This window comes from Zonotrichia leucophrys, chromosome 2 (genome assembly GCF_028769735.1).
Source record: "Zonotrichia leucophrys gambelii isolate GWCS_2022_RI chromosome 2, RI_Zleu_2.0, whole genome shotgun sequence".
Classification (NCBI taxonomy): domain Eukaryota; kingdom Metazoa; phylum Chordata; class Aves; order Passeriformes; family Passerellidae; genus Zonotrichia; species Zonotrichia leucophrys.
Window position 1 is genome coordinate 24,190,821 of NC_088171.1, and position 27,044 is coordinate 24,217,864.

General features: G+C 35.4%; 1 protein-coding gene across 4 annotated transcripts in view; it reads left to right on the top strand.

Annotated features, from left to right (window-relative positions):
• The window catches only part of AKAP9 (A-kinase anchoring protein 9), a 106,260-nt gene that overhangs the window by 54,693 nt on the left and 24,523 nt on the right, over positions 1-27,044 (top strand). For 3 of the 4 annotated variants that reach the window (XM_064704280.1, XM_064704283.1, XM_064704284.1), the window contains 12 exons: positions 735-827; positions 2,192-2,554; positions 3,147-3,377; positions 4,930-5,070; positions 5,617-5,720; positions 6,445-6,650; positions 13,224-13,429; positions 17,490-17,652; positions 20,460-20,672; positions 21,901-21,939; positions 23,136-23,368; positions 24,010-24,129. In XM_064704280.1, coding sequence (XP_064560350.1) covers positions 735-827; positions 2,192-2,554; positions 3,147-3,377; positions 4,930-5,070; positions 5,617-5,720; positions 6,445-6,650; positions 13,224-13,429; positions 17,490-17,652; positions 20,460-20,672; positions 21,901-21,939; positions 23,136-23,368; positions 24,010-24,129 — 2,112 coding nt within the window. The remainder of the gene's footprint in view (positions 1-734; positions 828-2,191; positions 2,555-3,146; positions 3,378-4,929; positions 5,071-5,616; positions 5,721-6,444; positions 6,651-13,223; positions 13,430-17,489; positions 17,653-20,459; positions 20,673-21,900; positions 21,940-23,135; positions 23,369-24,009; positions 24,130-27,044) is intronic. The other variant, XM_064704281.1, reaches the window with a different exon arrangement.

Below are 27,044 nucleotides of genomic sequence, written 5' to 3' on the forward strand. Positions count from 1 at the left end.
GTGTTGTTTTATACTATTACACAGTCCATGTGAGGGGCAAAATATTTAAATTTTTCTGAAAAACATATCTGGGAATTATGATCAAGAAAACTTGCTTTATTGATGCTGGGTTTACATTTATTTTATCTCTGAAATAAGATATTTCAGTTGGCTGCTTCTTACTGAAGTGGGAGACAATTCATGTTCAAATTCTGAGATATCTTCAGGAATCTTTAAAATATTGTGACCTTTCTTTAAAGATGAGTTATGAAAGGAGCAATTTAAGTTAAATACCAGGACTTTTGTAGTACATGCTGCACAGTTTAGGAGAAATTTTGAAAAAATTTTGGAAAATTACCCCAAAGATTTTAAGAGACCAGTGCAAATGGGAAAGACCCCATGCATTCTTCCCGTAGGAGTGCTGGAAACCTGGCTCAAAAATTCTGCATTTTGCAGGGTAGTAACAGTGTTTTGTGCTGTGATTCTGTGCTTACTGACCTGGTTTCACAGCATTTAACATCTCAAATAGTGCTGGAAGGAGAGTTGTTGCAAACCTAACTTTTAAAATTCATTTTGAAGCAGAAACAAGGCAAAGTGTTCTACCCAGTTCTTCTGTGTTGTGGTACAAAATTATGTGATTTGTATGAAATGAAGAAAACCTAATTTAGGGAAAAAATCTCTTTCTGGATTTAGACTTGAAACTAATGAAGTAAAATTACAAATACATGATCTGAGATTTCATGTTTTTCTTACAGCTTGGTAGGGAGATGGAAATGCAGAATGATCTGGATGTTGTTCAATTGCTCCAAAAGCAGTACCAAGAAAGGTTAGAAGAAGAAGTAGCAAAGGTATTACTTTTATTTCATTGCTTTAAAATATGTTTAAAAAATCTGTCATATTTATTTGCCATTTTCAACTATTTAGGTAATTGTTGTAGCATATGCTAACTTTCATATGATTTATTTACAAGGAATAATTTCATTTGTCTTCTGAATGGGAAAGCCTTAAAAAATTCTGGAACATTTTGGGGTTTCTTAGCAGTCTGTCCTATTCCTAACTCATAATTTCTCTTCATATGGGTTCTAGTGGTAATGTTTAAAACTTCAAAGGAAATAGACAACATGCTACCATATTCTGCACTAGAATTTGTTTTTGAAATCCAGAGACTTAGGGTGTATTTCTTGCTGCCATAGGCTTATCAGCGGGTCAGTTCAAAAGACTTTTGCACTTAATAGTTTAATATTATTTTCTCATAATATTTTATTGTACATTTTAATATGTTGTGTAAAATGCATCATTTTTATTTGGATCTGGTGACTAAAACAATGAAAAGTAAAAGTAAGATTTTATAGGTAGAGTATATATGTTTGTGGATTTACTTACTTTCTGATTTTCCAAAAAGTTTCCATTTTTTTGCAGAGTAAAAAAAATATTCTCTTATCTGCTGCCAAGAAAACCCTTCTTTATGAGGAAACAAATTTTGCATTGGTTAAGATCAGTTTAAGTTCAAAAGACAAACTCAAATTTTCTGGAAAGGAAGAGTTTGGTGATTTCAAGTGTAACAATTCTGTATTTATTATACTATTTTTTCACACTTTTTGTAGCTTATGCTATAAATCATTGTATTCTAAATCTAGAATAGAATTACTCACATGAGTGGAAAAGAGATTTATTTGTATTAGAGATACTTAGCAACACAAAAGTTATCAGCCTGTTGTAACTGCAATTGCAGCTAGCTAGTACCAGTAATTTCTTTCTGGTTAAGTAAAATTCCTGTGGTAAGTATCAAGCACATGGCACTGCTTTCTTTATACAGCCCTAAATTCCATGTCAGTAAAACTTTTGCATAGGATGCTTGGCTAGATAGAGAAAGCTTAGCACAGCTGCTCTTAAGCCTGTTGCCAGCACTTTTGAAATCATCTAATAGAATCTTTAAAAAAAACCACAACAACTTCATATTTCCATGCTAAATAATCTATTGTAATGGAAAACGGCATTGTAGTTCATTAAACTACCTTAAATACAGCATATCTGCATTTTAAGATGTGACCATTTTCAATATTAAGAAGATATCTTTGTTCTTTTATCTTTTTTTGTTTCCCTCTGGGAACTTTTGGTACTTATATTTTTATTGTTGATGATCATCCATGAGATTTCTTCAGTACTAGGAGATGCTGTGAAGCATAAACTAATGCAGACTTCTCTTTTTCAGGTTATTGTGTCAATGAGTGTAGCATTTGCCAAACAGACTGAATTGTCAGGAATTGCTAGGCAGAAGGAAGAAGAAGCACCAAGGCAGATTGTACATCCTGAGAGAATACATTTTGGAATTAAGAACAGTGAGGAAGAGGTTGACAGCCTTCTTAGGAAAGCAGCTGGAAAAGGCAGTAGGAATGAAGAAGGATTAAAATCACTTTGCAAGGAACTCAGTGAAGAGTCTGGAGAGATCAATTCACTTGGAGAACAGCTTCATTTTAATAGCAGCCCTGATTGCATATTAGGACACTCAACACATAAGGCAGTGATTTCTGAAGAACTTTCCCATGGCAGAGGTCTTACAGCAGAAGAAACACCAGTAAGTGTTAAAAAAAGCAGCAAAGAAAAAATGAAGATAAAAATTCCATTTAAATATTTCCTTTTCCCTTTCAAAGAGTTGACAACTTCAGACCAGAATTATCTACACTTCTTTCCTGTGTGCTATGCCTGAGGAAGGGAATGCGATGCCAGCTATATTGCAGACAATAAATTGTTTAAAGACTTTTTGTAAACTAGGTTATATTTTAGTGTTTATACAAAGAACAGACTAAAAATAGTGCTTAAACAGTTTGAGCCTCTTGTGATAAAGGATATCAGCTGAACACAAAAATTATTGAAGTGGTGTAAATCATATATTTAACATTTCACAAACATGGGGTGGGACCAAGCTAAAATAAATATGATAAAAAGGAGTTGTAATAAGCATGAAAGCTAATACTGTTGAGAGTTACTGGAAAAAAAATATCTTTTTAAATGGAGTATAATTCTAAGCTTGGACTGTCCAAGAAGCAGGCAACACGATAGTGCTTTCATTCCAGTTACTTTCATGTATGAAAGCATTTTCTGAAATTTAACTATGTGCTAGGAACAGTTGTTGAGAATGAGGTGCTAAAGTATTTGCACTGTTTCAGCACTCAGGTGGGGTGGTGGCCACGGACAGAGACACAGCCACGAGCAGCCAGCTGCTGCTGTACGAGGAGCGCCTGGAGGACATGCGGCAGGAGCTGGTGCGGCAGTACCAGGAGCACCAGCAGGCCACCGAGTTACTGAGGCAGGGCCACATGCAGCAAATGGAGCGCCAGAGGGAAAATCAGGATCAACTCCTCGCTGAGTTGGAGAGTCTTAAGGTGCAGTTGGCTGAGGTAATACAGAATTCAACCAGTGAGTTAACAAAGAAACACCACCAGGCAGATTCATATTTATGCATTTGTATCTATTTAGAGGGAAGGAGGCATGCACGTATTTGTCATGTGCATGCATACACACTCATGCACACCACATACCTTTTTGTGTGTGTGTACATACAAACCCATATATGCATATATTTATAGAAGACATATTTCTGTAATCAAAGCTCAGGCTGTGATTTAGACTTCTGTAAACATGGAGCAAACCTGCAGTGCTGCACAGCAGCCAGAAGAGAGTGATTGTGGATGCACTGCCAGATGCGTGGCACTGTGCGGGATGCAGGCTAGCAGCCATTTACATCCATGAAGCCACCAGGCATGACTAGAAATGCTATAAAATTCTTCATTTTTCATCATTCTGATTTGAACAGTATCAGTGGCTTCCTGCAACAATGTGTTTTGGCATTTTGGGGTTTTTTCCCCCAGTTCTGGGAGATAAGTCCTTACCAACTTTTAGAGTGAAACAATATCTGTAGGATTTGGTGGGAAACATCAGTGTTTCTTTGCCTCTTCAAACATAACTTGCTGTCACTCCATATCTATTCAAATCCTAGAGTAGGTGTGCTAATGAAACTCATTAGTTTATCTTAATAATTCAAAAATAATGTCATTTATAGACAGTCTTTCAAGGATTCCTTCTCCTGAAAGAAAGTAAAAAGAATCCAGAGCAATATATCTTGCTCTCATTTAATTTCTACAGTGTAACATTACCAAAATGCACATGAAGCTAGTAACCAGTGAATTCTAGAATTCTTTGCTGTCACTGTGGAGTGGAGCTTCAGACCTTTCCAAACCTGTTTCTGCTCAGATTAAGTGTGGGCTTATGGAGTTCTGGAATCTAGAAAGCCAATGACTTGTACCTTAGGAGTCCTTTCCAGCAACATCAGCTGTCTCTCCTAGCTGCTTTGAAGGTGTCCTAGAATAATTTATTAATTTATCCTGATAATCTTTCCTTTTAATATATGCATACTTTCTCCTTTTACCTTTTTTTTTTTTTTCAGTTTTTAACTGCATCTTTATCAGAGTTGCAAATTCCTGTAACTGATAAAAATCACTCAGTAGAACTTAGGCTGCTGGGTTTTTTTTTTGTTTTTAATGCCAGGTATGTATGTTCATAAGAACTACATACAAATGTATGCATTGTGTTTAAGCCATGAACACTTCTAGCTCTTCTAAAAGAGAATGTGTGTAGGGTTTTTATAAAAATAAGTTATTATCTTTTTGTGCAAAACATGTTATAGCATGTAATATTCAGAAATTCTCTCCAGTTTGCATTGTGACCGTTGTATTTCCTAAAGAACATAAAAATGTTATGAAAATCTTAAGGAAGGTTTAGGTATTTTTTATCTGTATTCCATTCTAGAGAGCTTTTAGTGTTTTTTTAATGATTTAACGAGACGGACTGAAATTTCATTGTTCAGTGTCCGTAAAGAATTAGAAGAGACAGGACTCACTTGACTCAGAAGCTTAAACAACTGTGTGAGCCTCTACAACACTTCTTTCTTAGCGTGTCTCAATGGAGAATGACAGCCTGGTTGCAGAGAGAGAGAGAATGCTTTTGGAAGAACTGGAATCATTAAAACAACGTTCCGGACCCGGAAAAGAGAGGCTGTTTTGTGAGTTACAGAACAACAGCACACAGACAGAGGTAAATATGGACTTTGACTTTCTGGGCAACCCTGGCATGTAAAACCAGTAAAAGATTCCTCTTCGCTGATACTCCTTCTGTGTAATATACTTTCCTAAAAGAGGTTGGGTATTGCTGCAACAGAGCAGGTGTAAGATTCAAGAGGTGCTAGTGGTAAACATAGATTTTTGACTTCAGGCAAGCAGAAGCTGGTTGAACAGCTTGAAGGTGGGGATTATTACTACAGCTATTTCCTTAAGTAAACTCACTTTTCCATATTGCTATAGCAACGCAAACAGAAAGTACAACAGCTGCCTAATCAGTGTAACAAAGTTCATTCTAATTGGCCCTGCCTTGGATTTCCTGGTTTGTTTTGTTAATATTTTTTTCCACGTAATAAGAGCATTACTTTATTTGTAATTTGGTGCAGAAGTATTAAAAAGGAAATGACGACTTATTTAGCTTTTCAATTTCATATCCTGCCATATATAAGAAGAATATGTTGATTCTGACATGACAGGATTCCTGTCCTTTTTGTTTTCTCTCCCTCTGCCAAAACTTACTCAGAATGAAAATGAAAACCCAAACGATGCAAGAGAGCAGCTCTTTGAGCATGAAGATGGTGAAAGGAAGCCTGATGAAACACCTTCAGCTCTTCTTTCTAAAGAAAGGTGCCTAGAATTCTTAAGAAAATATTCTTCTTAAATTTTGATAATCATGTTTTTGCTGTTAGATTAATAATATTTATAAGCTTTATTCTGACTGATGATAATATGCACATTTTGTTCTAGAAAACCATATTTGTAAGTTTATGTACTTAAGATTAAATAGTATCATATTTTTTATAAAGCCTGAGAATGTAATGTTACAGAGGATGAGACAAATCATAGCGTATTTTACTATATATTTTGCCTTACACACGTTGAATCATAAACATTATTTATACACATATATTTATATACATACTATATGTACATATGGGAATTAAGTTTATATTAGTACAATTGTTTTATTTTATGATACCAGTTGACTATTCTGTAAAGTTCTTGATCTGTGTAGAGAGGCAATTTTCTTAACTGTCATTTGAGAAAGGATTAATTTTATAATGAATACCAGGTGAAAGCAGACCTCCGCTTTAAAAGAATGACTAGATAAAATGCCAAGATAAAAGTAGAAATAGTGATACTTGGACTTTTTACATATCTTGTAAAAATAACTGATGTTTAACACAAATGTGTATTTAGTATTTATATGATGTAGGGTTTAGCCTTAAAAAAGAAATCTTAGTTTTGTTATTTCAGTTGCAAACTTCTTTGGTTGCAAAAGTGTATAAAAGGTAAAACCCACTTGGAAACAAGGGAAAGATCAGAGGACTGATTAGTTTCTGTCCTGCAGGCATGTTTTTCAGAAGGCTAATGAAAAACTCATGAAGATTCTTTTAGAAGTTGTGAAGACAACTGTAGCAATGGAGGAGACCATTGGTCAGCATGTTCTTGGCTTACTGGATCGGTCTGGGAAAGTCCAGGCTTCCAAACAGGCTGGTTGGGACACTGAGACAGAGGAGTCAATAAAACCCTGCGTCCGTGTGGGATATGAAAAAGGTACTGATTGTATGGTTTTTTATTTCATAAGAAGTATCATTTGCATGTTTTAATGATATATTTAAATTCTCTTAGCTTTGATATTTTAAATTAAACTTTTCTTAAGGAAAAAAAACCCACAACCTATTTTTCATTTGAATGCATATGACATCTCTGTTAAAGAGATATTTCAGGGGTTGTTTGGGTCATGCTCCACACCAGTTACAGCTCACATCTAGGGTCCTGTTGCAAAGCCTGCAACAGAATGGGAAAGTGATTGAGAAGTCAAGAAAAAAAAAGTTTCTGTTGATGGAGACAAAAAGAATGAAACACAGCTCCATGGCATATTGCACCACTTACACCCTCCTGTGTATGTGTGGGGAATTGGCACTGGTGTCAAGGGCTGCATCTCCACCTTTGCACTAAAAGTACAGAGGTGTCCTGCTGGTCACTGAGGCCAAGCTGGCAGGGGAGAGCTTGTATATGTGTGCTTATGGACTACATTAGCTTCCTAAACATGTGTTTGCATGCAAATCCAGTTCTGGACACAGTTCCAAGAACTTCTCAGCTGCCAACACTTGCCCATCAGCTGTTTCCAAGAGTGCTTGTTGGCACAAGACTGAAGGAGCATTTTGGTGTTAGTTGCATACCAGTGTCAAAGAACTCTGCTGGGCTCTGTTTATTTTCTTGTGCACTAGGATAGTGTCTGTCCATTTCTCTTTTGGGCAAGTGTAGGTAGGTGCTTGATTACACTGCCCTTTAGGTACATTAAGGTTGTGCACGTGCATCCTGGATCTTGTGGAGAGCTAATGAGCAACAGATCAGTTCAACCTCAGACACATTATACATTTGGATTTGGCTGGAGTTTTAACTACTAGGAATGAGAAAACGAACTGGAAGTGGAATACTACATTTCTGTATTAAGGTGTCTCACAGGAGAAAAATACAACTGGTAAATGCAAGTGAACTTTACCTCTTTCTTTCAAAATGTAGATTATGGCATGTTATTGATTCCATCTAGCTTTAAATATAGGTCACATTAAGCCTTGGGGCAAGTTAAGAAAGGTTGCATGACTTTGTAGCACAGACTCATCGTCAGTTGATCACTCAAAAGGTTATCTGCAATGACGTGTATAAAGTTGTAGTCTAACAATTTCTGAAGTTTTCAAGTTAATAGCAGTTTTTTTCTTGTACTTCTGTTTCATTTTTTAAAGAAAGTAAATTTTATTTTCTATGCATATAACTGTATTTAGTTGTGGGAAAAATTATCTTTTCAAACTTCAAGGTTTTGAGGCTTTGCCTTTTTCCTCAAATAGCAGATTGAATAACTAAACTTCTGATCTTATTTTTTGGTACATTCACTTTTGCCTGCTCCTGCTTATCAGTGTGTATACTTGTATGTGTCACTAATTATTGTCATTAACAATTCTTAATGCATTGCATATACGTAGAAAAAACACAGTTTAAAAATATATCTTTCTGTCATTTTTACTTATTTGGCTTTCATAATTCTACTGTCTAAACACACAACATGCCCTGTGATTGGAATGATTTGCTTATTTCTTGTGAAGTCTTCTGATGAAAGAAAAGTCTCTTCAGGTAGAAAAAAAGCTCAGTTCCATTCTGTTAGTGTTAGAAAGTGTTTACTATTAGTGTATTTTGAAGAGGTATGTAAAGTTTCTCTCCTCTAAGAAAGCAGGTGTCTGTTCTTGTAGTGCCCCTCCTTGGTACAGAGCAGCATTCGAGCTGCCCACCTACCAGTTGTTTATTCCAGTATTCTTTTTGCATGTTTCCTAACATTCAGAAATAACAATGAAGGAAGGAGTTACAAAAGTAAAAAGTGAAAATTAAAGAGCTAAGCTTACAGTAGCTATAATGGCTGAATGTGTGGTTTGTAATGTATCTCTGGGGCTGTATTCACAGTTCTCCCTTTTTGCTCTCAAAATGATACTGGAGCATCCTTTCTGCCACTGGGGTCATGCAGCCATAGTAATAGTTGTACTGTTTCATCAGCTGAAGTATTTGGTCTTTCTTCAAATGGAATAAGATGATAGATTCTGTTAGCATTTTCAGCCATGGGATTCTCATTATTCATATTCTATACTAACACTTAAATGGCTTGAGAGGACAAATTTGAAAATTTTTCCCCATTATTTTATGGAAGTAGACACTGTTGGGTTATTTTTAAACTGTTATGTTATTGTGTTTTCTAGTACCCAGCCAAACAGATCTCTCTTTTTAATTACTTAGGAAATATGTAGGAATAAATTTATACCAATAAAAATCTAATCTAATAATAAAGTAGTAAAATAATGTGTTTCTTGAAGGGAATGCTCTCTGACCTACTGAACATAATCTATATGTTTTGACAAGCAAAATTCAACTTACTGTTTTTGCTGAGTTTCAGCATTTTTAAAAGCTCAATCATTAAGATCATATGCATTTAACCACACCTGATTTATAGAGTGCATTTATAGAGGGACATTGACTAGGTTATCTGCAAGCACAGGATTTCATTTCTAGAAGAGTGAGTAAAGTTCAAATTTCAGTCATAAAACATATCATTGGAATGACATTTGTGCTCAGTAATCTGGTGAGTTTGCTTGGGTAGAGGGACTGCACTAATGCAGGTTGCTCTGGAGAAGCCTGCGAGGTTATGGCATTCCTTGACTATTAAACCCTCTTTCATTCTGAGCTTCTGAGCTCCTTGTTTCTGAGCAGTGTACCAGGAGAAAAGGTAGTAAATAGCTAAACACTGTGCTGCCACAAGACTGATTTATTGTTTTCAGCTTGTAACCCCTAAGCTTAATTCCTAAGTGGAATCCCAGGAGTAAACTGAGACACTGGCTCTACATGATACAAAATATGTATTGCCTCATAAATATCAGTTGGCAGCCCATAAACAACTTCTGTATCTGAAACTTCTGAGCAAGCACTCTATAATTGAGCACTTTTCTTAAGATTTAGTGGGCCATGACATCTGATGTGCTGAACTGCATGCTCCATGGCAGATGAAACAAAATAAACCTTTGTTTCTTTGGTTGATTTTTTTTCTCATTACCAGGAGAGAGTTTACGCAGAGAGATGATAGTTTTACTTAAGTCAGTTATATTATATTTGTTATTTTGTATTGACTGGAAAACAAAATTACAGGACAGAGGAATTTGATTTAATTCTGTTAAGGTGGGAGACTGAACAGCCATATAAGGATTAACAAAATGGGGATTAGACATTAAGCTGCCGGGGTGATTAATGAGACTGGACAATGTTTCTGTTTCTTATTTCCACTACTGAAAAATGTGTGGAAAGATGCTGTACAGAGATGCTGTGTACTAAGACCATTTTGAGGGGGAGAAGATACAGAGACTTTTACTGTGCACTTACGGAGACAATGTGAATTTGTGGTCTTAAGTTCCACTTTGTAGAAATCATAATATGGTTGTCTACTTTTATCAATTAGGTTGCCAACACCGTTATATAAACATAATTTTTGCAAGTTTTTTGTGCATTTGATACTTGTTGGGGTTTTTTGATATCTTTGAGACTACTAAAGTTTCCATGTGCCAGATTATACTTTTGGTGATAGCTCACTTTTTCTTTCCTCATTTTTTATAGTTAAGTTTCAGGCAAATTATGATGTTTTGTTTTGAGATATTTCATATAACAAAATGATGTTTTATTGTCGATTTATTTTGTATTTATCCAAGAAGAAATGGAAGCGAATTACAAAATAATTGTCATAAACAAAACAGGAGTCTTAAGTTTTGTTACGAGTTTGTGGAGGCCCATTGGTACTGTTCTGGTCACTGGCAAGAAGAAATAATAATAGTAGTGGCATTATTAATGTAAAAGACATATTCTGAACCTGGCTTTACATTTACTTTCTGAGCTGCCATCTTTTTTTTTAACTTTTTCTTCAGAAGTTCAGATGATTTTGCAACCAACTGCACATTTCTGCAGTCATTTTGTATAATCTTTATTTTTGTATTTTACACACAATCATCATTGCACAATTCAGATGTACCTCACAAGCAAATCATTTACTGAAATGGAAAGGTGACAGGACATGAATTATGGGTTACACCTGAGAAGGAAAACGGGAATATTGCCGAGATTATTTGTACTCCATCAGGAAAGAATTAGATTGTGCAATAACTAATATGTCATTGTTTTATCTTGTTTATAGCTGTGCTACTGTACTGTGAGCTTTTTTTTTGTGAGATCTCTGAAGCTAAGCAGGGTCTTACCTGGTCAGTTCTTAAGATGGGTGGCCTCCAAAGAGCATCAGGTGCTGCAGTAAGTGTGTTGGTGGCTCAGTAGGGAGTATATTTCTCTTCAACTCAGTCTTTAACCAGTACTTTGGCACAGCATTTAGAAATATTTATGCTGCTCAAAATCCATCTCAAGTGAAGGTCCTTTCTACTCTGAGGATATTAAAGCTTCTACATCACTATTGATAGATGTTGAAACACCCAAAGGCAGCCCAGATTTGGGTGGCAAGATATCAAAATGCTATCAAATATAAAAAGTGAAATTGTTCATTTTGCAGCCTTCCTTCTACTGCAGGGGGTTGGAATATTAGGATGTCGTGGGAAAGCTTTTATGGTCTATAAACCTATTGCAAATATTTAGTGTGCTGGCAGAAAGTGACTGCCAGCCACTGCTAGGGTGATTCCACTGCAGGAGTTTGACTGCCATTCCAAAGTGCAGTACTCAAAAGTGCTTTGAAATCCTGTGTAGATGAAAGGTGCCATGTGAATGTATCTTCAGTTCATCTGGTTATTCGTTCTGTTCATGCATATAGTGTGCTTCTGTTTTTTCCCTTTGGAGTGTGAAAACAGTTTGTAACATATCCCTCATACCTAAAAGGAGATATGAAACAGTAATAATACAACTAGAAGAAAAAAAAATACTAAATGCATCTGCATTTGAAAAATCTTAGCAATTTTAAGAGAAAAGTAAACCAAGAGAAACCTTCCTTAATTAAAATCACCACAGATTAGTTTGTTGTGTATGGGTCTTATATATGGCTGCAGATATTATTGTCAGAATACCTGCAGGTAGGAATGTATATTAAGTACACCAGGTGGTTACTCATGTTGCAGCTTGTTACAAAAAAGCTAAAAACAAACATCAAACTAGAATCTGACTTGCTTGATAGGTTCAAACAACATCAACAAGAGTGCTCATATTATTATATGCCTGCCAGTATTATTTGCCTGCCTGGTTAGGAGGTAAAAACAACAAGACCTAACTACATTTTTAAACACAATTTGTGAAATTGACCTGTTGTAATTTCAATTCAATTTCTGTAGCTAAACAAACTGTTCTAGTTCAGCAGTCACAATTCGTAGAGTAACCAGGAACTTGAATTCAAAGATAACCCAGTATTGAAACTTCATTGCTAAACAGGCACTGAGCATTCTTAATTCATTTAGTTGCAATGCTTTTCCTGAAAAATAAGATATTTTTGAGAAAATTCTAAGCAAAAACATCTAATTGTTAAAAAATGCACCATACCAAAATATTTACTTTAAATATATTCCAGAAATATACTTCATTTAAATAAATTGTCATTTAAAAAACTCTCCACAGTAGGATTTATTTCTGATATTTCAGATCTGTCAGTCTAAGGGCATAACCCTTCTTTATTTTTAAAAAGCTATCAACAGTACTTTCAACTGTCGTGATATACCTGCTGTATTGTTCTTTCATATCAAAAGCGTGATTTTAAAACATCTCAAGGCTTTGCTTTCACTTGCATTGCTTAAATACAGCCTTGAATTCTAAATATGGCAAATTTGCTGTTTTCTAGAGGACTTGCTGTCAGCCTAATACCGTAGGCAAACCTTGTGTGTCTGGCTTTTCAGTAGGAATGGATAATGTCCTTAAATGGCATCAGACCTGAGGAATATTGAGAATCAGGCAGGTGCCAGCTGGCCCAGCAGCAGGAGCAGTTGCAGTCCTGCTGCACTGTCCTTGATTTGTTCAGCTACCCATTTTAGTAAATTTTCAGTTCACTAATAGCCATGCTGAATATTGTTGTTCTGTATTCCAGTCTGTTTGTCCTGAGAAGCTGTCTGAATTGCATGCATGCCTTTCCTTTTACTCACTTGAGTTTGATTCACTGACTTGAACAGTTTTGTGTTAATGCATAGTAACATAATTGGTTGTTGGTGAAACAAGGACTGGCAGTCTGGTGTTGGTTTTGTTTGGAGTTTTTTATCTGATTTGTATTTTAAAGACAATCTTGCAAGTATTATTGCAAGTATTCTAAGTAGTAAGGGTTACTGATTGTAACAAAGGTTCAAAGATGAGCGTCAGAGCCCCTCAAGCATACTGAAAGTATGTCTAAAGTATTGTCTGTTAATATCTCCTTTTCTCTTGCACTTCTGCTTCTTTTAATTAACACATTGTTTATCTTGTTTATGTGAATTTTAGTGTGCAGTATTTCCCTTTCTGTTTTTGTGACTAAGATGAATATTTTAATCATTTTTGGATTTGTCTTCCTTATTGTAACTGAGTTGCACAGCTTTTCATGTTTGCAGTTGCTAAGAGTCTGTGTGAAAAGGTAACTGTTTTTTTTTTCCTCAGAGTCCTTATATCATGGTAGTAGTATGGGAGATGATGATATTAACATGTGGTCAGGAGCAGCAGGTGAAGGACTGCTGAGCCAACATCTTGCAGAAAGTGGGATGGAAATAGATCCCGAAAATGAAGAGCTCATTCTGAATATTAGTTCTCGACTGCAGGCGGCTGTTGAAAAGCTTCTGGAAGCTATCAATGAAACTTCAAATCAGGTGGGGTGATTTAATAGAGATGCACTTTAAATTCTGTGTCTCGGTTGGGCTTTTTTCTTTATTTTTCTCGTGATTGTGTTTTCATAAGCCTAAAACCCACAGGTTCATTTTGACAGTTGTAAAAATGCTTCAGGTGCCTCCACCCAAAAAAACGCTGCTCCAGTATGATTTTACTGATGAATTTACTTTCCTGCTAGAAATCTGCTTTGGTCTGCAGAGGAAGCCTGAATTTGGGGCATTCTTGCCAATCTAGGGCGATCTTTCATTGCTCATATGGATCATCTGCATTCTGCTACAGCTGAGAGATGAGACAGGAGGTGTCAGAGCACATAGAGCTTGTGAAGAGGGAGGATTGAGGGCAACTGTGTCTGGTTCTCTTGACAAACATCATAGTCAATTGACTGGCCAAAAAGATAGAGCTCTCCTGCTGTCTCTTCCAACTGTGATTTAAACATGGCCAGTTAAGCACATATCCACCTTGCTATCAGAAAAGGAGTCTGCACTCCAGCATTTATGTGAGGTATGTGATTCAGGAATAGTGTCCAGAAAAAAGGCAGTTTGCTATCGGAGTGCTTTCTGTGGTGGGATGCTAGTTGCTGTCTGGAGTACTTCCTTGTTAACTGAAATAGGAACTAGATGCCTAGGTCAGTTCAAATCACACTGCTTTTATCATGTGCTTTACTTTTAGATTGTGTGCATTGCAATTTGAAGGTGTCAAAGTATTTTCCTTCATATCTTTGTAGCTGAGACTTTGCCAATACCAGCAAGAGTTATGGCTCAAACACATACAGACACATTTTCTTCATTAATACCTATTATACAAAGATGGATTTATCCCTGATGATCACATATGTTTGGCTTTTTTTTTAAAGTTAATAAAAAGCCTTCTGTTTACACATTTTCTCACAGTATAAATATTAACACTTCTCTGGCTGTTTTGTAGAGGGTCTTCTCGAGTTTGTCTGCTTTGCAGTGTCTGCTTATTGGATTATATACAGTTCTTGTATATACCATGGATATAAAGGTGACTTGAAAATTATTTTTAAATATTCAGAACTGAATCCTTTATTTTTTTCCAGTCTGCAATATTTTATAGTATAAAACTTGTTACGAGCAGAAAAGATTTTAACCTTTCCTCTAATCAGTTGTGTTTTGCATACAGACATGTACCCATTTCTTCAATTAAACTTTAAAGAGTCAGAGAAAACCTGGCAAAATCTTCAAAGTAACCATATGAGACCTGTCTGAACACACACTTTCAGACCTGAAGTGCAGTTTGAAACTTGAGGCAAGGCATACAGTGGGTGTATTAATTCAAATTCCACCTGCTGGTGTTATGTATAGGTGAATAAACTGGGCCACTCCCCTGAACTCTTTCAGTTGAGAGATACTAGCAGGAAGCCTTTAAACTAGCAGAGCTTGAGAAAGTTCTTCCTGTTGAATTAACTCCAGCAGCAAGGAAAACTGCAAATCATGACATAGCTGTATTTTTCTTTCATTTGCCGTAGTGGAGTTGGAAAATTTTTAGTTTCAGTTTTGTTAGCTTGCTTGTCTGCTGCAGCGTTCCTGTGCAGGTAGAAGAAAATTCTGCTTCCTTGCCTTGGGAATTACTTGCCAGTTGCTATTGGAAGATTTCTGTTGCTTTTTGATGTGAAACTTCTATAAGAAGGACTTTTTTAGGAGAGATCATATGAAGTTTTCCTGTACCTCTTTTGTTTGGGATTAATCCACTCCTGAATTACTCAGCTTGAAAAGCGATCTGAGGCTTCCTACTGATTCTGAGCAGGTTTGTCACCAACTGGGCTGGGATGTGTCTTCAGACTGCTAAACCTATGTGTTCTGTTACAAACTCCTGTCAGAAATTCCTAAAGCCAGCCTAGCTCAGAAGAAAGCAAAAGCAATATTTTTTGGAATGGATTCTTACCGCAGCTACTGGGCATCTAATCTGTTTAGTGGTTTGTGGACTGAAGGCCAAGAAGAAGATATATATGAGGTTGAATCTCGTGTGCCTTTGCCATTTCCTTTTCCTTTCACTGAACACTTGGATGAGAATAATTCTGTAGTTGTAAATACTTCAATTTTTCACTTCAGCCACAAAAAAAATGGGCACATTTTGAAAGTTGTCTCTAAAATCTCATTGCCTACACCTCCCTATTCAGTAAGTATATAAGTTTTTAAAAGAAATTAAGCTTAAATAGAAGAGAATGCAGTGAAAAATTGTATGTGTGAAAAGAGGCCCTTTTCCTAAGCAGTTTTCACTGGGCACTGAAGTGGGCACTTAATTATACAATTGTCTGGTCATTTCTAGCACAAGAAATTTATTAGACACAGAAATATGTTAAATTCTAGATATTTGAGATCTCATTTTAAAGCACTTCAGTGTTACTTTTATTATATTTCATTTTTCTCACTTATGGTAATTCGGAGTGGGGAAGAGACTGCAGTCAGAGCTGTTCCCTTTAACTTGGGTGCACTGACTGGTAACAGTAACTAGCGCAAGCTGGCAGCTTGCTTTCAGTGATCCCGTGGAGAAATTGTTGATCGTAAGCAATCATGTTTGTGTTTGTACTTCTTGATTTTGCCCGGTGATATTTTTAAAAATACTTTGTGCTGTTATTACTGAAAAAAGCTGGAGAATAGTTTTTGTTTTGAGTTTTAACTGAAAAATTTCATACATTTCAGGAAGCCACTTTTACAGTTGTCCATGTATATAGTAAATCTATCATATATTTCCCCTTTATCCAAGGTGGGTCTTTCATTAAGCACTTGAAAATACAAGAATAAAGGAAGGGTGTGTTGTGATTTTTAAAAATATCTCAAATTAGTGCAGATAGTTACAGTATTTAGATCTTTCTTTAACTCTTGTCAGAATAAAGAAACATCATGAACATGTTAATGATGCCCATCTGGAAAGGAATGCTGTAGAAAGAAATTGAGTGTTTAAATTCAATGTATTATAAAAGAGAATGTATGGATTATTCAGATTTTCTTTTCAAAGTTTAAGTAGATAATTTTGTGTGCACTGTTTTGTTTAATGTTCCTTAACCCATTTTTCTGAGCTTTTAAAGCAAACTCCTCATAGTCATGATCTTAGTGGGACTTAGTGAGAAAGCTTTTATATTTTAAGAAATCAAGAGACAGAATAATTTATAGAAACTGTAGATGTAACTATCTTTCAAATTTCTGCCAATAACCAGAACATTAAAAAGTAAAAAAAACCCAAAACACTAAAAAACCAAAGGAACAGAAAACACATTTTGTGTAATCAAAACATTTTGTGTAATCAAAACTTCTAACAATGTTTAATCTTTATGCATTATTTTCCTTTTTTAATTCTAAATTTAATTCATTTTGAAATTATCATTTTGGATATGTCTAAACTGTAAATATGCAATTTCACATGACATGGTTTTCCAGTACTTCAGGATAGTGGCACAGTGAAACTGTGCTGCGTCCGTGTCAGTATTTGTTAAATATTAACCCACCAGACAAGTGGAGAAGAATTAAAAAAGATCATTAATAATTCTGCTAGGTTGACACTGTTGGAAGAAGCATTGCTTTACTCTCTTGTTGGTTGAAATGTGCAATACTTTGAAAATTCACATTTTCCTGGTGTTCTCATCAATCATGTTAAAGAGAAAAAGAGGAAAAGAGGAAAAGTACCATTTCAGCCAATTTATAATAAGGCTTCTGCCAGTTTTATACAATATTTTTTGGCCATTCTAAGCCTGTGGTGAGTGGTAGCTTCCTCATATTTAGTGCAAAACTCGTGTAAACAAAGGTGAATCTAGTGTAAACTCATAAATCAGGAATTACCGGAACAAAGACACGGATTTAGCCAGGTGGCTCGTGGAGTTCACTGTACTGACAAAGCCTGTTTGTTTAGACTTTTATAAGTCAGTCTTCATCTTGTACTCTGCAAATGAGTGTTCAATAAAGATTTTATCAAATGTTTAGTGAAGTTATGTGAGGCTTCCCATCACGCTGTAAAGCAACTTTGAATTAAATAGGAGTGAAAGAATAGGTTTATCTAATGTCTGAATTTTTTTTCCTGTGATAGCTTGAACATGCTAAAATTACTCAGACAGAACTCATGCGAGAGTCCTTCAAAAAGCAGCAAGAGGCCACAGAATTTATCAGGTATCAGGAAGAGCTACAAGAACGTCTCAATGAGGAAACCAAAGCCAGAGAACAGTTGGCATTGGAGCTTAGTAAAGCTGAAGGTGAGTAGCTCTTTTTATGAGTTGTTGGACTTGCATCTACTTACTTATTAATTGGGTAAAGAAGTTGCAAATTTGATCAATTTCTTTGATCAAATTTTGTAAATTTTAGAATGTTTTCAGCCTTCTGGATAGTTATGGACATGATGACCTCTGGAGGTCCCTACCAACATCAACCACACTGTGATTCTGTTTTCCAATTTTGACTCACTTACTGTCTGAAAATGTACGTGACAATATTAAAAATAATAGGTTGTGTATGTGTTTGAATCCTCAGAATTAATTTATTTCATCATAACATGTTTGTTTGTTTGTTAAATGTTAACAGCTTAAAATCATAAATAGTTGTGGCTGGAAAGCACCTCTGGAGATCAACTCTTCCCACCCCTTGTTCAAAGCAAGATGAGGTAGAGCAGCTTGCCTAGGACCCTGTTCAGTCAGGTTTTGAGTATCCACAGCCTCTCTGAGGGGCTGTTCCAGTGTCCAGCTAACATCAGTGAGGGGAAAGGAAAAAATGCCAAAGTTATTTTCAAATATTGAAGTGCACTTCCTGGTATTTCAGTTTGTGTCTGCTGCCTTTTGACATTGGCACAGAATCTTTATTCTGAATGTGGTTATATGATGGTAATATGTTTCAATTTGCACTGTTTGAAGTGATCTTTTAAAAAGTATATTTGCAACTGCATTAAGGAAGCAATTAAAAATTATAGCGTCTTACAGCAGGGGAAATCTAATAATCTCTCCTGGCATCAGGAAAATATGTTCAAATCTGACAGACACTTAATTTGTTCTCTTGTTTTGATAGCTCAATGTTTTGTAGCCCCTCAACATTTCTGTCATTATATCTGATTAGCATCTGGAAAATATGCAAAAGACCCTTGTTCTATAGATAGGATCTCCATAGTAGTAAGCAGAAAGATATTTTGGTAGTTTTGAAGCTCAGCAGACTTCTCTGTTTCAAAGTGGGAGCACAGAGTGAAGTTTGGTAGTCAAATGTTACTCCTGGAGAATGCTACTCTGCCAGGCTTCCTCTTCTTTTTACACAGACAGATAATCCATCATGGTTGCACATGCTATGAATAGCTGGGACACACATAAGCTGAAAAGCAGTGCAGGTTTCTAAGCCATGTGTCTAAAATGTGGTGTGAGGGACAGTTGATGGTCTGCAGTTCATACAGCATAAATGTTGTGTATCAGCAACAGCAGTACTGGCTGCAACAATTCAGTAGCTTTAGCAAAACCAGAAAGGATGAAAATTGATTTCAGAGGGAATGGATTAGAATCTGACATAGGCATTACTTTTTTTTTTTTTCAAGATTAAATTAAGAGTAAGAAATATTGTTTAGAACACTTCTTAAAATGCAAAAATATTAAGAACTCTTCCACAAGATATAAATGACCCAAGAATTTATATTCTGACACAGATGAAGCTACAAAATGTAACTTTTTAATACTGAAGAATTTCAGAATGTAGGCAGCTATATGCTGCTGCTTTCTTTGGAGGATAATATTTTGTCTTGATAGAAATTTTATTCACAAACCTTCAGTAAAATAAAGTAAAGATGCCTAATATCTTAGGACAGAATGACTTTGTTGATTTGATTCATGAACAGTTCTAGAATATAAGAGAGAATTAGATGTTAGTGTTAGCCTTTGATAAATATATTGCACAGTTGTAAGTTAGTTGCATCTGAAATTAATGCACTTTTAAATGACTGGCAACGTTTTGTTGAAGTTGATATAACAAAACAACGATGTCTTAGAACTCTTTTTATTTGATTTGTGCCTGTTGAACTGAGTTGTGAGCATACTCTGACAAACTGCATTCTTTTATTGAGTTCCTTAGGTAGGTATGCAGAGCAATGTCTTAGTCCATTATACATCTGATGGCACTTTGTCTTCTCTTGAGATTAAATGTGTCATTTGTGATCATTTCTTTCTTATCACAAAAGCTGCTGCAGCTGAGACATTTTCTAACCTCTTGTGTTTTAGTGGTGTCAGATATGACTTATCTGATGTGATGGAAAAGCTAATGCAAATTTGTTCACTGAACTCTGACAATTTTCATTACATCTCAAAAAAACAAAAAAAAAAAAACAAAAAAACAAACCAAACCCTGGCAGAAGTAAATACCACAACATGTGATTTTAGCAGACTTCATAATTTTTTGTGGGAGTGTGCCTTCCATTTAACCTGGGAATGTCCTCTCAACTTAAATCTTTTAGATATTCATTGTGAACAGCATCTGATATGGTGGGAATAACCACTGGAGTTTGTATTGTCTCAAAGTTTTGAAATGTTACAAGTGATGTTACTCATTCAGTATTTTCTGTTTCGATATCCAGTCCTATATGTCCAGTCCTGTGTGTTCTCTGTGAATTCAAATGTGGAAAGAAAAGATGGGTCTACATGGTTAACAAATGTAAATACTTTTAGTTTTTCTACATTCTCAAGACAGGGTAAAATCCGTTTTAATACTGACTCAAGACTGGATTTATAGTGATTTATACTGAATTTATTTAAATTTATTTCTCCTATGTTTATTACATACATATTTTACCTTGGCTTTGGAGTTCCTTTGCTCCAGAGGTTTTGTGCTGAGTTAAAATTAAGAGCTCTATTTGGTGTTCTGGTATCTTTCCTGTAATTTGTTCATGATGAAAGGATAGCAAGGATAGGAGTAGAAATTGTTAGGTGTTTGAGCATCTAACAGACATGTGCATTCATGTCAGAATACAATAGTGACTTCAACAAGAGAAAACTTGCTTTTGATTGTCTATTACATCTGCCTCCAAACTGATGTTTTACAGGCCTCATTGATGGCTATGCAGATGAGAAAGCATTTCTGGAAAAACAACTCCAGGAAAAACTAGATGTGATTGACCATCTAGAGCAAGAGCTGCTGTGTACAGGTAACAAATTGCAGGAGTTAGAGGCTGAACAGCAGCAGGTGCAGGAAGAAAAGGAATTACTCTCCAGACAGAAGGACGCCATGAGAGCAGAGGCGGGGCCAGTAGAGCAGCGTATGTATTTATCACAATCTTTTTATGACATTTGCTTTTACTTCTAAAAAACAATAAGTGGTCTTGGCAAAGGCTTCTCCCCATTGCCTTGTGATCATTAGTAAAAATGTGATAGGGCCAATTGTGATATTTTCACACCTGTTGCCTAATGTTAGCATGATAACTTGTCTTGATTTTTAAACACAAAATGACTGAGTTTTTAGAAGTGTTGAGAAATTATAGCTGTTCTTTAAGCCAGAAAAAACCTTATCTCCAAAAATCTGCTTTCATTTAGATTACCACTGGAGATGGAATAGCAACAGTGGATAAAAATGCTGTCTAAATACTTTCCAAACAGACTTAAAGACAGACTAGGAAGCATACCTACTAGAACATGATTGCATTACATATGACAGCTGTATTTATTTTAGCCATGGAAGATAAATTTTTCTAATAAATTCCTCTTTCAGGGAAGAATAGCACAACAGTTCCATGATAAGGAAAGCCTTTTATCTACCAGTAATGAAAACTTTCAGCCCTGATGGTGAAAATTTCAGATATATACCTTGTCAGTATAATCTAACTAACTGCTTACTCAAAAAAAAGCATTTACCCTCATGAAGTAAAAGTGTCTTTTAATTCTTCCTTAAACTAATAACTGAAATTAATATTTCATGTTTGAGAGGGGAAGAAAACTAGAACTCTAGTGTTTTAAGAAGTACTGATTCTTCAGGGATTGCGCTGCTTACATTGTAAATAGCAGGATGAAGTAAGAATTTATCTAATTTCTAGAATTATTTATTTATAATATTTATAAATTTATTCCAGCTTATAATGTTGCCTTTTTTGTAGATTGCACATCTTGTGTATTTGCAATTTCCTGCAATTTTCTGTAACAACAAAATTTTAAGAACAGCCTGCTGCTTCCTACTCTGTAATAAGGAAGATCCTTTTCTATGATGCCACTTCAGCTATTTTTTGTATAGTTTAGGCTTCTAAATATATTAAAATTATTTTCATGTTTAAGAGCTGTAAGGACAAACAGTTCTATAAATATGTGTAGGTACTTATATCATGCATACCAGAATAACTTGTCACATTCCTTAAGTTATCTCAACAACTTTGTCATTAAATGCCACATCTATCTTTGGCTTCATTTTCTCTTACATTGTTGCACCACGAGAAAACTATAGCTGGCATGTGAATTACTTTGCTTCTTTTTTTGTTTTCTCTCTCTCTATTCTCCTAGGCCTAGTAGATGCTGCAATCGATGCAGCTTCCCAAGCAGGTGTGTTTGTATGTTGCATGGCCAATCTGTAACTGGGTGGAAGACTGACACATACTGACACTGTTAATCAGGATTATTGGGCTTTTGGCTTACTGATGTTACTTGTCATTCTTACTGGCCTGCAGCTTTGATGTTGTATTTCATACTCAGTTCTACATTTTGCTAACAACATTTCTTATAATTTCTAAACATAATAAGCAAATTCATCAATAACCATCATCTTATTCACCTATGAATTACAGTTACTTAGATGGTATTTGAGAGATATTTTTGTAGTCTTTTATTTCTTTATATTTCCAAATACAGCTGAGTCATTCAGTGTGGTAATTAAACATCTTACTATATTGATATATAATGGTTGCCTAGAAATGAGAATTGGTTAAATACGATGTAAGATGATGGTGCCTGAAGGATCTTTCTTCTGTAGTGAAAGTAAATTTTATTGTTTCTGTCTAAATATCAATCCTGTTTTTATGATTCTCCAAAAGTAAGTGCACTTTGTTTGGGTTTTACCTCAAGGGGTTCATGTGGTTGTTTAATAGGCACTTCAGTGGGCTGTGGCTTAAGAGTCTTAGAGTGGTTTGGGGCTTTCCTGTATATGTGCTTGCTGCCTTTTTCATGATGACTCAAAATTGGGCATTCATGCAGTCACTGATTTTGCAAGCTCCAGTTGCAGGTCAGTAATTTTCCTTTCTGTCTGCCCAGCAACCTCGCTAAGTCTTTCAGTATTTCCCTCAAATTATTTATATGTATCGCATTAAATAATGAAATCTGGGAGTGGATTGATTTTACTGGCAATGGGGATGAGAAGAGGGTTGGGTTTTCTGTACATCACTGTTAACTCCTGTGCTGACTCTAGCTGTGGTTTGATCCCATACATTTTCTTTTCTTTCTAATTGTACAAAGGCCTTTTAATTGATATGAAACTTAAACAGGGGAGTGCTCTGATACAACTTCAGTAACAGTCCTTTGAAGACTACCTAAAGGATAGTAATGTTAATATGAATTTGCTTCAGTCAATATCATGATTATTTCTCAGAAGAAAATATATTCTCAAAAAAGAAAAATAGTAAAAAAACCCAAGCCAGTTCACATCCTTCTGCAGATTACAGCATGGATACCTTGGGGAGTGGTTTTGCTTTGTAATATTGCTTACTATTTGTATCTAAAAGTAGTGATGCTTTTATTATACTCAGAATTACTGGAGGAAACAGAAAAGTTAATGAAGGAAAAAATTGAAGTCCAACGTCAAGCTGAAAAAGAGTATGATGACCTTCAGAAGCAAGTGAAAGTCTTGGAAATAGACTTGGAAGAACAAGTCAGTCGTTTCATAGAGCTAGAACGAGAGAAAAATGCAGAACTAATGGACTTAAGGCAGCAAAACCAGGCCTTGGAGAAGCAGCTGGAGAAAACAAGAAAATTTCTCGATGTAAGTATGGTAAAAGGCAGATATCATGAAGAGTGGAGGATGGGTAGCACTGCTACTGAAGTTTGGTTCAGGGAGAAATGCTAATTTTTTTCAAATCTTGAGCAAACATAGGTAGATGATAGCAAACATCAGCCATGTTTTAGGTTCCAGCCCAAGAATTTAATAACATTTTAAAAGTTGAAAATTAATTGGAAGTGCGTGCTTAAGACAGCTCTGTATTTCAAGCAATTTATAGTTCTTTTGTTCTGATGGCTTTTCATATATTAACCCATAGGTAATTTCTGGTTTTAATTTCTACTTACTATTTGTTTATTTATTAAAGACAAATCATAGGGAAGAAATCATAAAATATTTACTTGCTGTCATTTGTCTGGTGTACCTGGAACAGAAGACACAAACCTTCCATTTTTGTGAAATGTTACTTGATGTTGTCTATGCTGTGCTAATTTTTTGATTAAAAATAGGAAATTTATTGCCCCAAATTATTAAGATGTTAATGGTATCTGCAATAGGTTCTGCTACCTTATAAATTCTGATATTACTATTACCAGCCTCACATGAATGGAAGTTAGAAGTGATGACACTTAACTTGGATAGTTTTTAAATCAAATGGTCTATCCACATAATATCTTAAATTTCAGGAGCAAGCAATTGACCGAGAGCATGAGAGAGATGTATTCCAGCAAGAGATACAGAAGCTGGAACAGCAGCTTAAGATTCCACAAAGGACTCAGCCTGTCAATGAACATCAAACCAGAGAGGTATCACATTTTGTTGCTTGTACTCAATCAATGTAAATGACAAGTTGACAGCTTTTAAGATACTATAATGAAGCTATTTTATGGTGTACCTACTCTGCATCCATTTGCAGGGCAGGAAAGTAAAAGCCCTGAGATTGAAGGTGTTGCAGGAAAGTGGTGGAATGGTGTTTTTGGGTTTTTTTTAGCTGTTTGTTTTTAGTAGCAGACATACAGAAACTTCTTGACTTTCAGTAAGGCATTCTCCTCTAACTGTTCTCAAGAGTTTGTGGAAACATTCAGGACTATTTTAGCAATTTTACATGTTCTTACAGGTTTTTTTGACATCCTGTTTTTATAACACGTGTACACTACTTAGGGAATCAAGTTACTGAGATTTAACACCTGTTGGCACTGAAACAAATGTAGTGACTGTAGAACAGCAGCTCAAGGGAATCACAGAAAGCTCTTAGACTCAGCAAAATCAAGAAGTGTCAGCAGTGTAAATGCTATCTGTAATAATGCTTTTGCAGATTTTTTTATGAACTGTTAGTCAATTAAGTTACATTTTATTTTTTGTGAGTTTTCTTGTGTGCTGCTTTTTGATCAAGGCTGGTACTTCTGCATGATTTTCTTGCTTGATTTTCAGCATTAAAATGCCCTCTTTTACATTAGATTGTCATTTTCAAATCAAAGGTATAACTGGAGTAGTTCAGTTGCAGTTATTTAATTCTTAAATATTAGCAGTATTTAGTATTCTGTATTATATGAAATCGTGGAAGGTGTCCCTGCCTGTGGCAGGTGTGTTGAAACTAAGTGACCTTTAAGGTCCCTTCCAACCAAAACCATTTTATGATTCTAGGCTATAGTTTAGGACCTTAGACAGTAATAGGACATACATTTCTTATATGTGAGATGAGTGTGTCAAATTACTTACCTATTTAGAATTTGCAGGTTTAAAACTGTGTTTCATTGGGTTTCTAAACATTTTTTAGTACAAAGGTTTGTATGAAATATGGCAGTGTTAATTTAGCACTATGGGATATGGTTGTCATCAACCTCTGTGAACAATGAATCATCTGGAATTAGCTGAGTGCATGTTAAACAGAATATACAGAGCAATTCTACGTCTGTTTCCTTCTGTGGCCAAGAGTGTGCACATTCCTCTCCCGCTGACATTTTACACAGATGGAGGTGGCTCTAGCATAATTAATTTTCCTGAATCCAGGATGTTCATTTTCAGTTGATTTTGTTACATGTCTGTTTATTATTTCTGGCATGGGTAGCATAGCCATGGAATTCCTGGTTAAGATTCTCTCATTAAAAAATTCTCCCAAGAAGAGTTCAAATTTGATAGCATAATAAAAATTGTCCTGTTTTTTCAGAATCTAGATATAAAAATCATCCTGATTTATATATACATGTACACATATGTGTACACTCTTAAGGTGGCAGATATGCTACAATGGAAATTGAAAACATGCTGTAAAGACATGCTTTAACTGTGATTAAAATTTTGAGATTTTTACTTGACTTTTTAAATTAGAATTTTTTAGTAGGTAGACAGTAAGGTAATGTCTGCAAACACCACAGATGTAGAAGCTGGTTTAGATATAGGTGATGGTAATGTGACATGCTAGGAATTATAGATGGGATTTTCAATAATGTATTAGATTTACATTTATCTTATCAAATGCAGTACATATTCTTACTACATCATGTATTTTGATGTCACAATGTTCCTTTAAATATTTTGTAAATATACATATTTTCATTATTTATCATGCTTTTGAGAGAGCTATTTTATTTTTCATAGTTGCATATTTTTTTAAATAATAAATCCTCTTCTGCTTTGAGGGAATGCCATGACCATTTTTGGTTGATAACTAAATTTGTTTCTTGCTGTTGTTTCAGCTTTATCAACTTATTCCAGGAAGGGTTGTCATAGAGTCTGCGCCAGACTTGATTTTTGTTTTTCCATTTCTCTCTCAGGACTTTTCTGAGGTCACTTCAGACTGTGATGTTACTCATGGATGGATAACGTCAAAAATGCCATCCTGTCAGCTTTATGTTCTGGTCCTCTTCTCTCCTATCTCTTGAAATGCTTTGAATCTTCTACCTTTTGGCTACATCGTAACTTCCTAATTGTAAATACTGAAATCAGTTTCTTGAGTGGGACAAAGATTACTTGCCCTGTCTCTTGCTCAGTTACTCAGGTCTTATCTCTCTACATCATACTACGGATTTGTTATGAGTCTTTCTTATCTGTAATTTTAATACATAATTTCTGAAATACAGCTAGAAGTGGATAGATATTACTATCTCTGCTACTTTAGTTAATCTTTTAATATGTTGCTTTTGAGATACATACATCTGACCTACTGAGATTCAGAATGTTCAATCCCCCATAGAAAGTGAATTTATTACATCCATGACATCTCTTTGGTCCCATTTAAGGAACACAGCAAAAAACCAAAACTTCCTGTCTTTTGTGATTTAAGAACAGCTGTTCTCTTCAGTGTTAAAGATCCTTTGAGTTTTAGGATATTCCTGTATCTCACTAATCAGCTCCTTCTTTTCAATAATTTTGTCACAGATTTTTAGAACTATGATTTTCCTCAGAGGCAAATAGTTTCTTGACCATAGGGTCAAGACATTCCATCCATAGATTTTAAAGGCATCATTTTAGTGGGCTGCATAGGGATGTTGTGCTGCTTGCTTTTAACTGACTGCAGAGTCTGAAGGCTTCAGAAGACCAAGAGCAGATCTAAGAGTAGGTGGTGTGGCACAGAACGTACCACTTCTTAAATAATGCTGTTTGTATTTGTTGGATGTAGTACCACAGTATTCTGACTGTATGTTCTGTTTCACCTAAGGAGTAGGAGTTTTGTTATGGTAGAGAAAGAGGAATATTTTCTTCCTGTCAGAAATGCATGGTG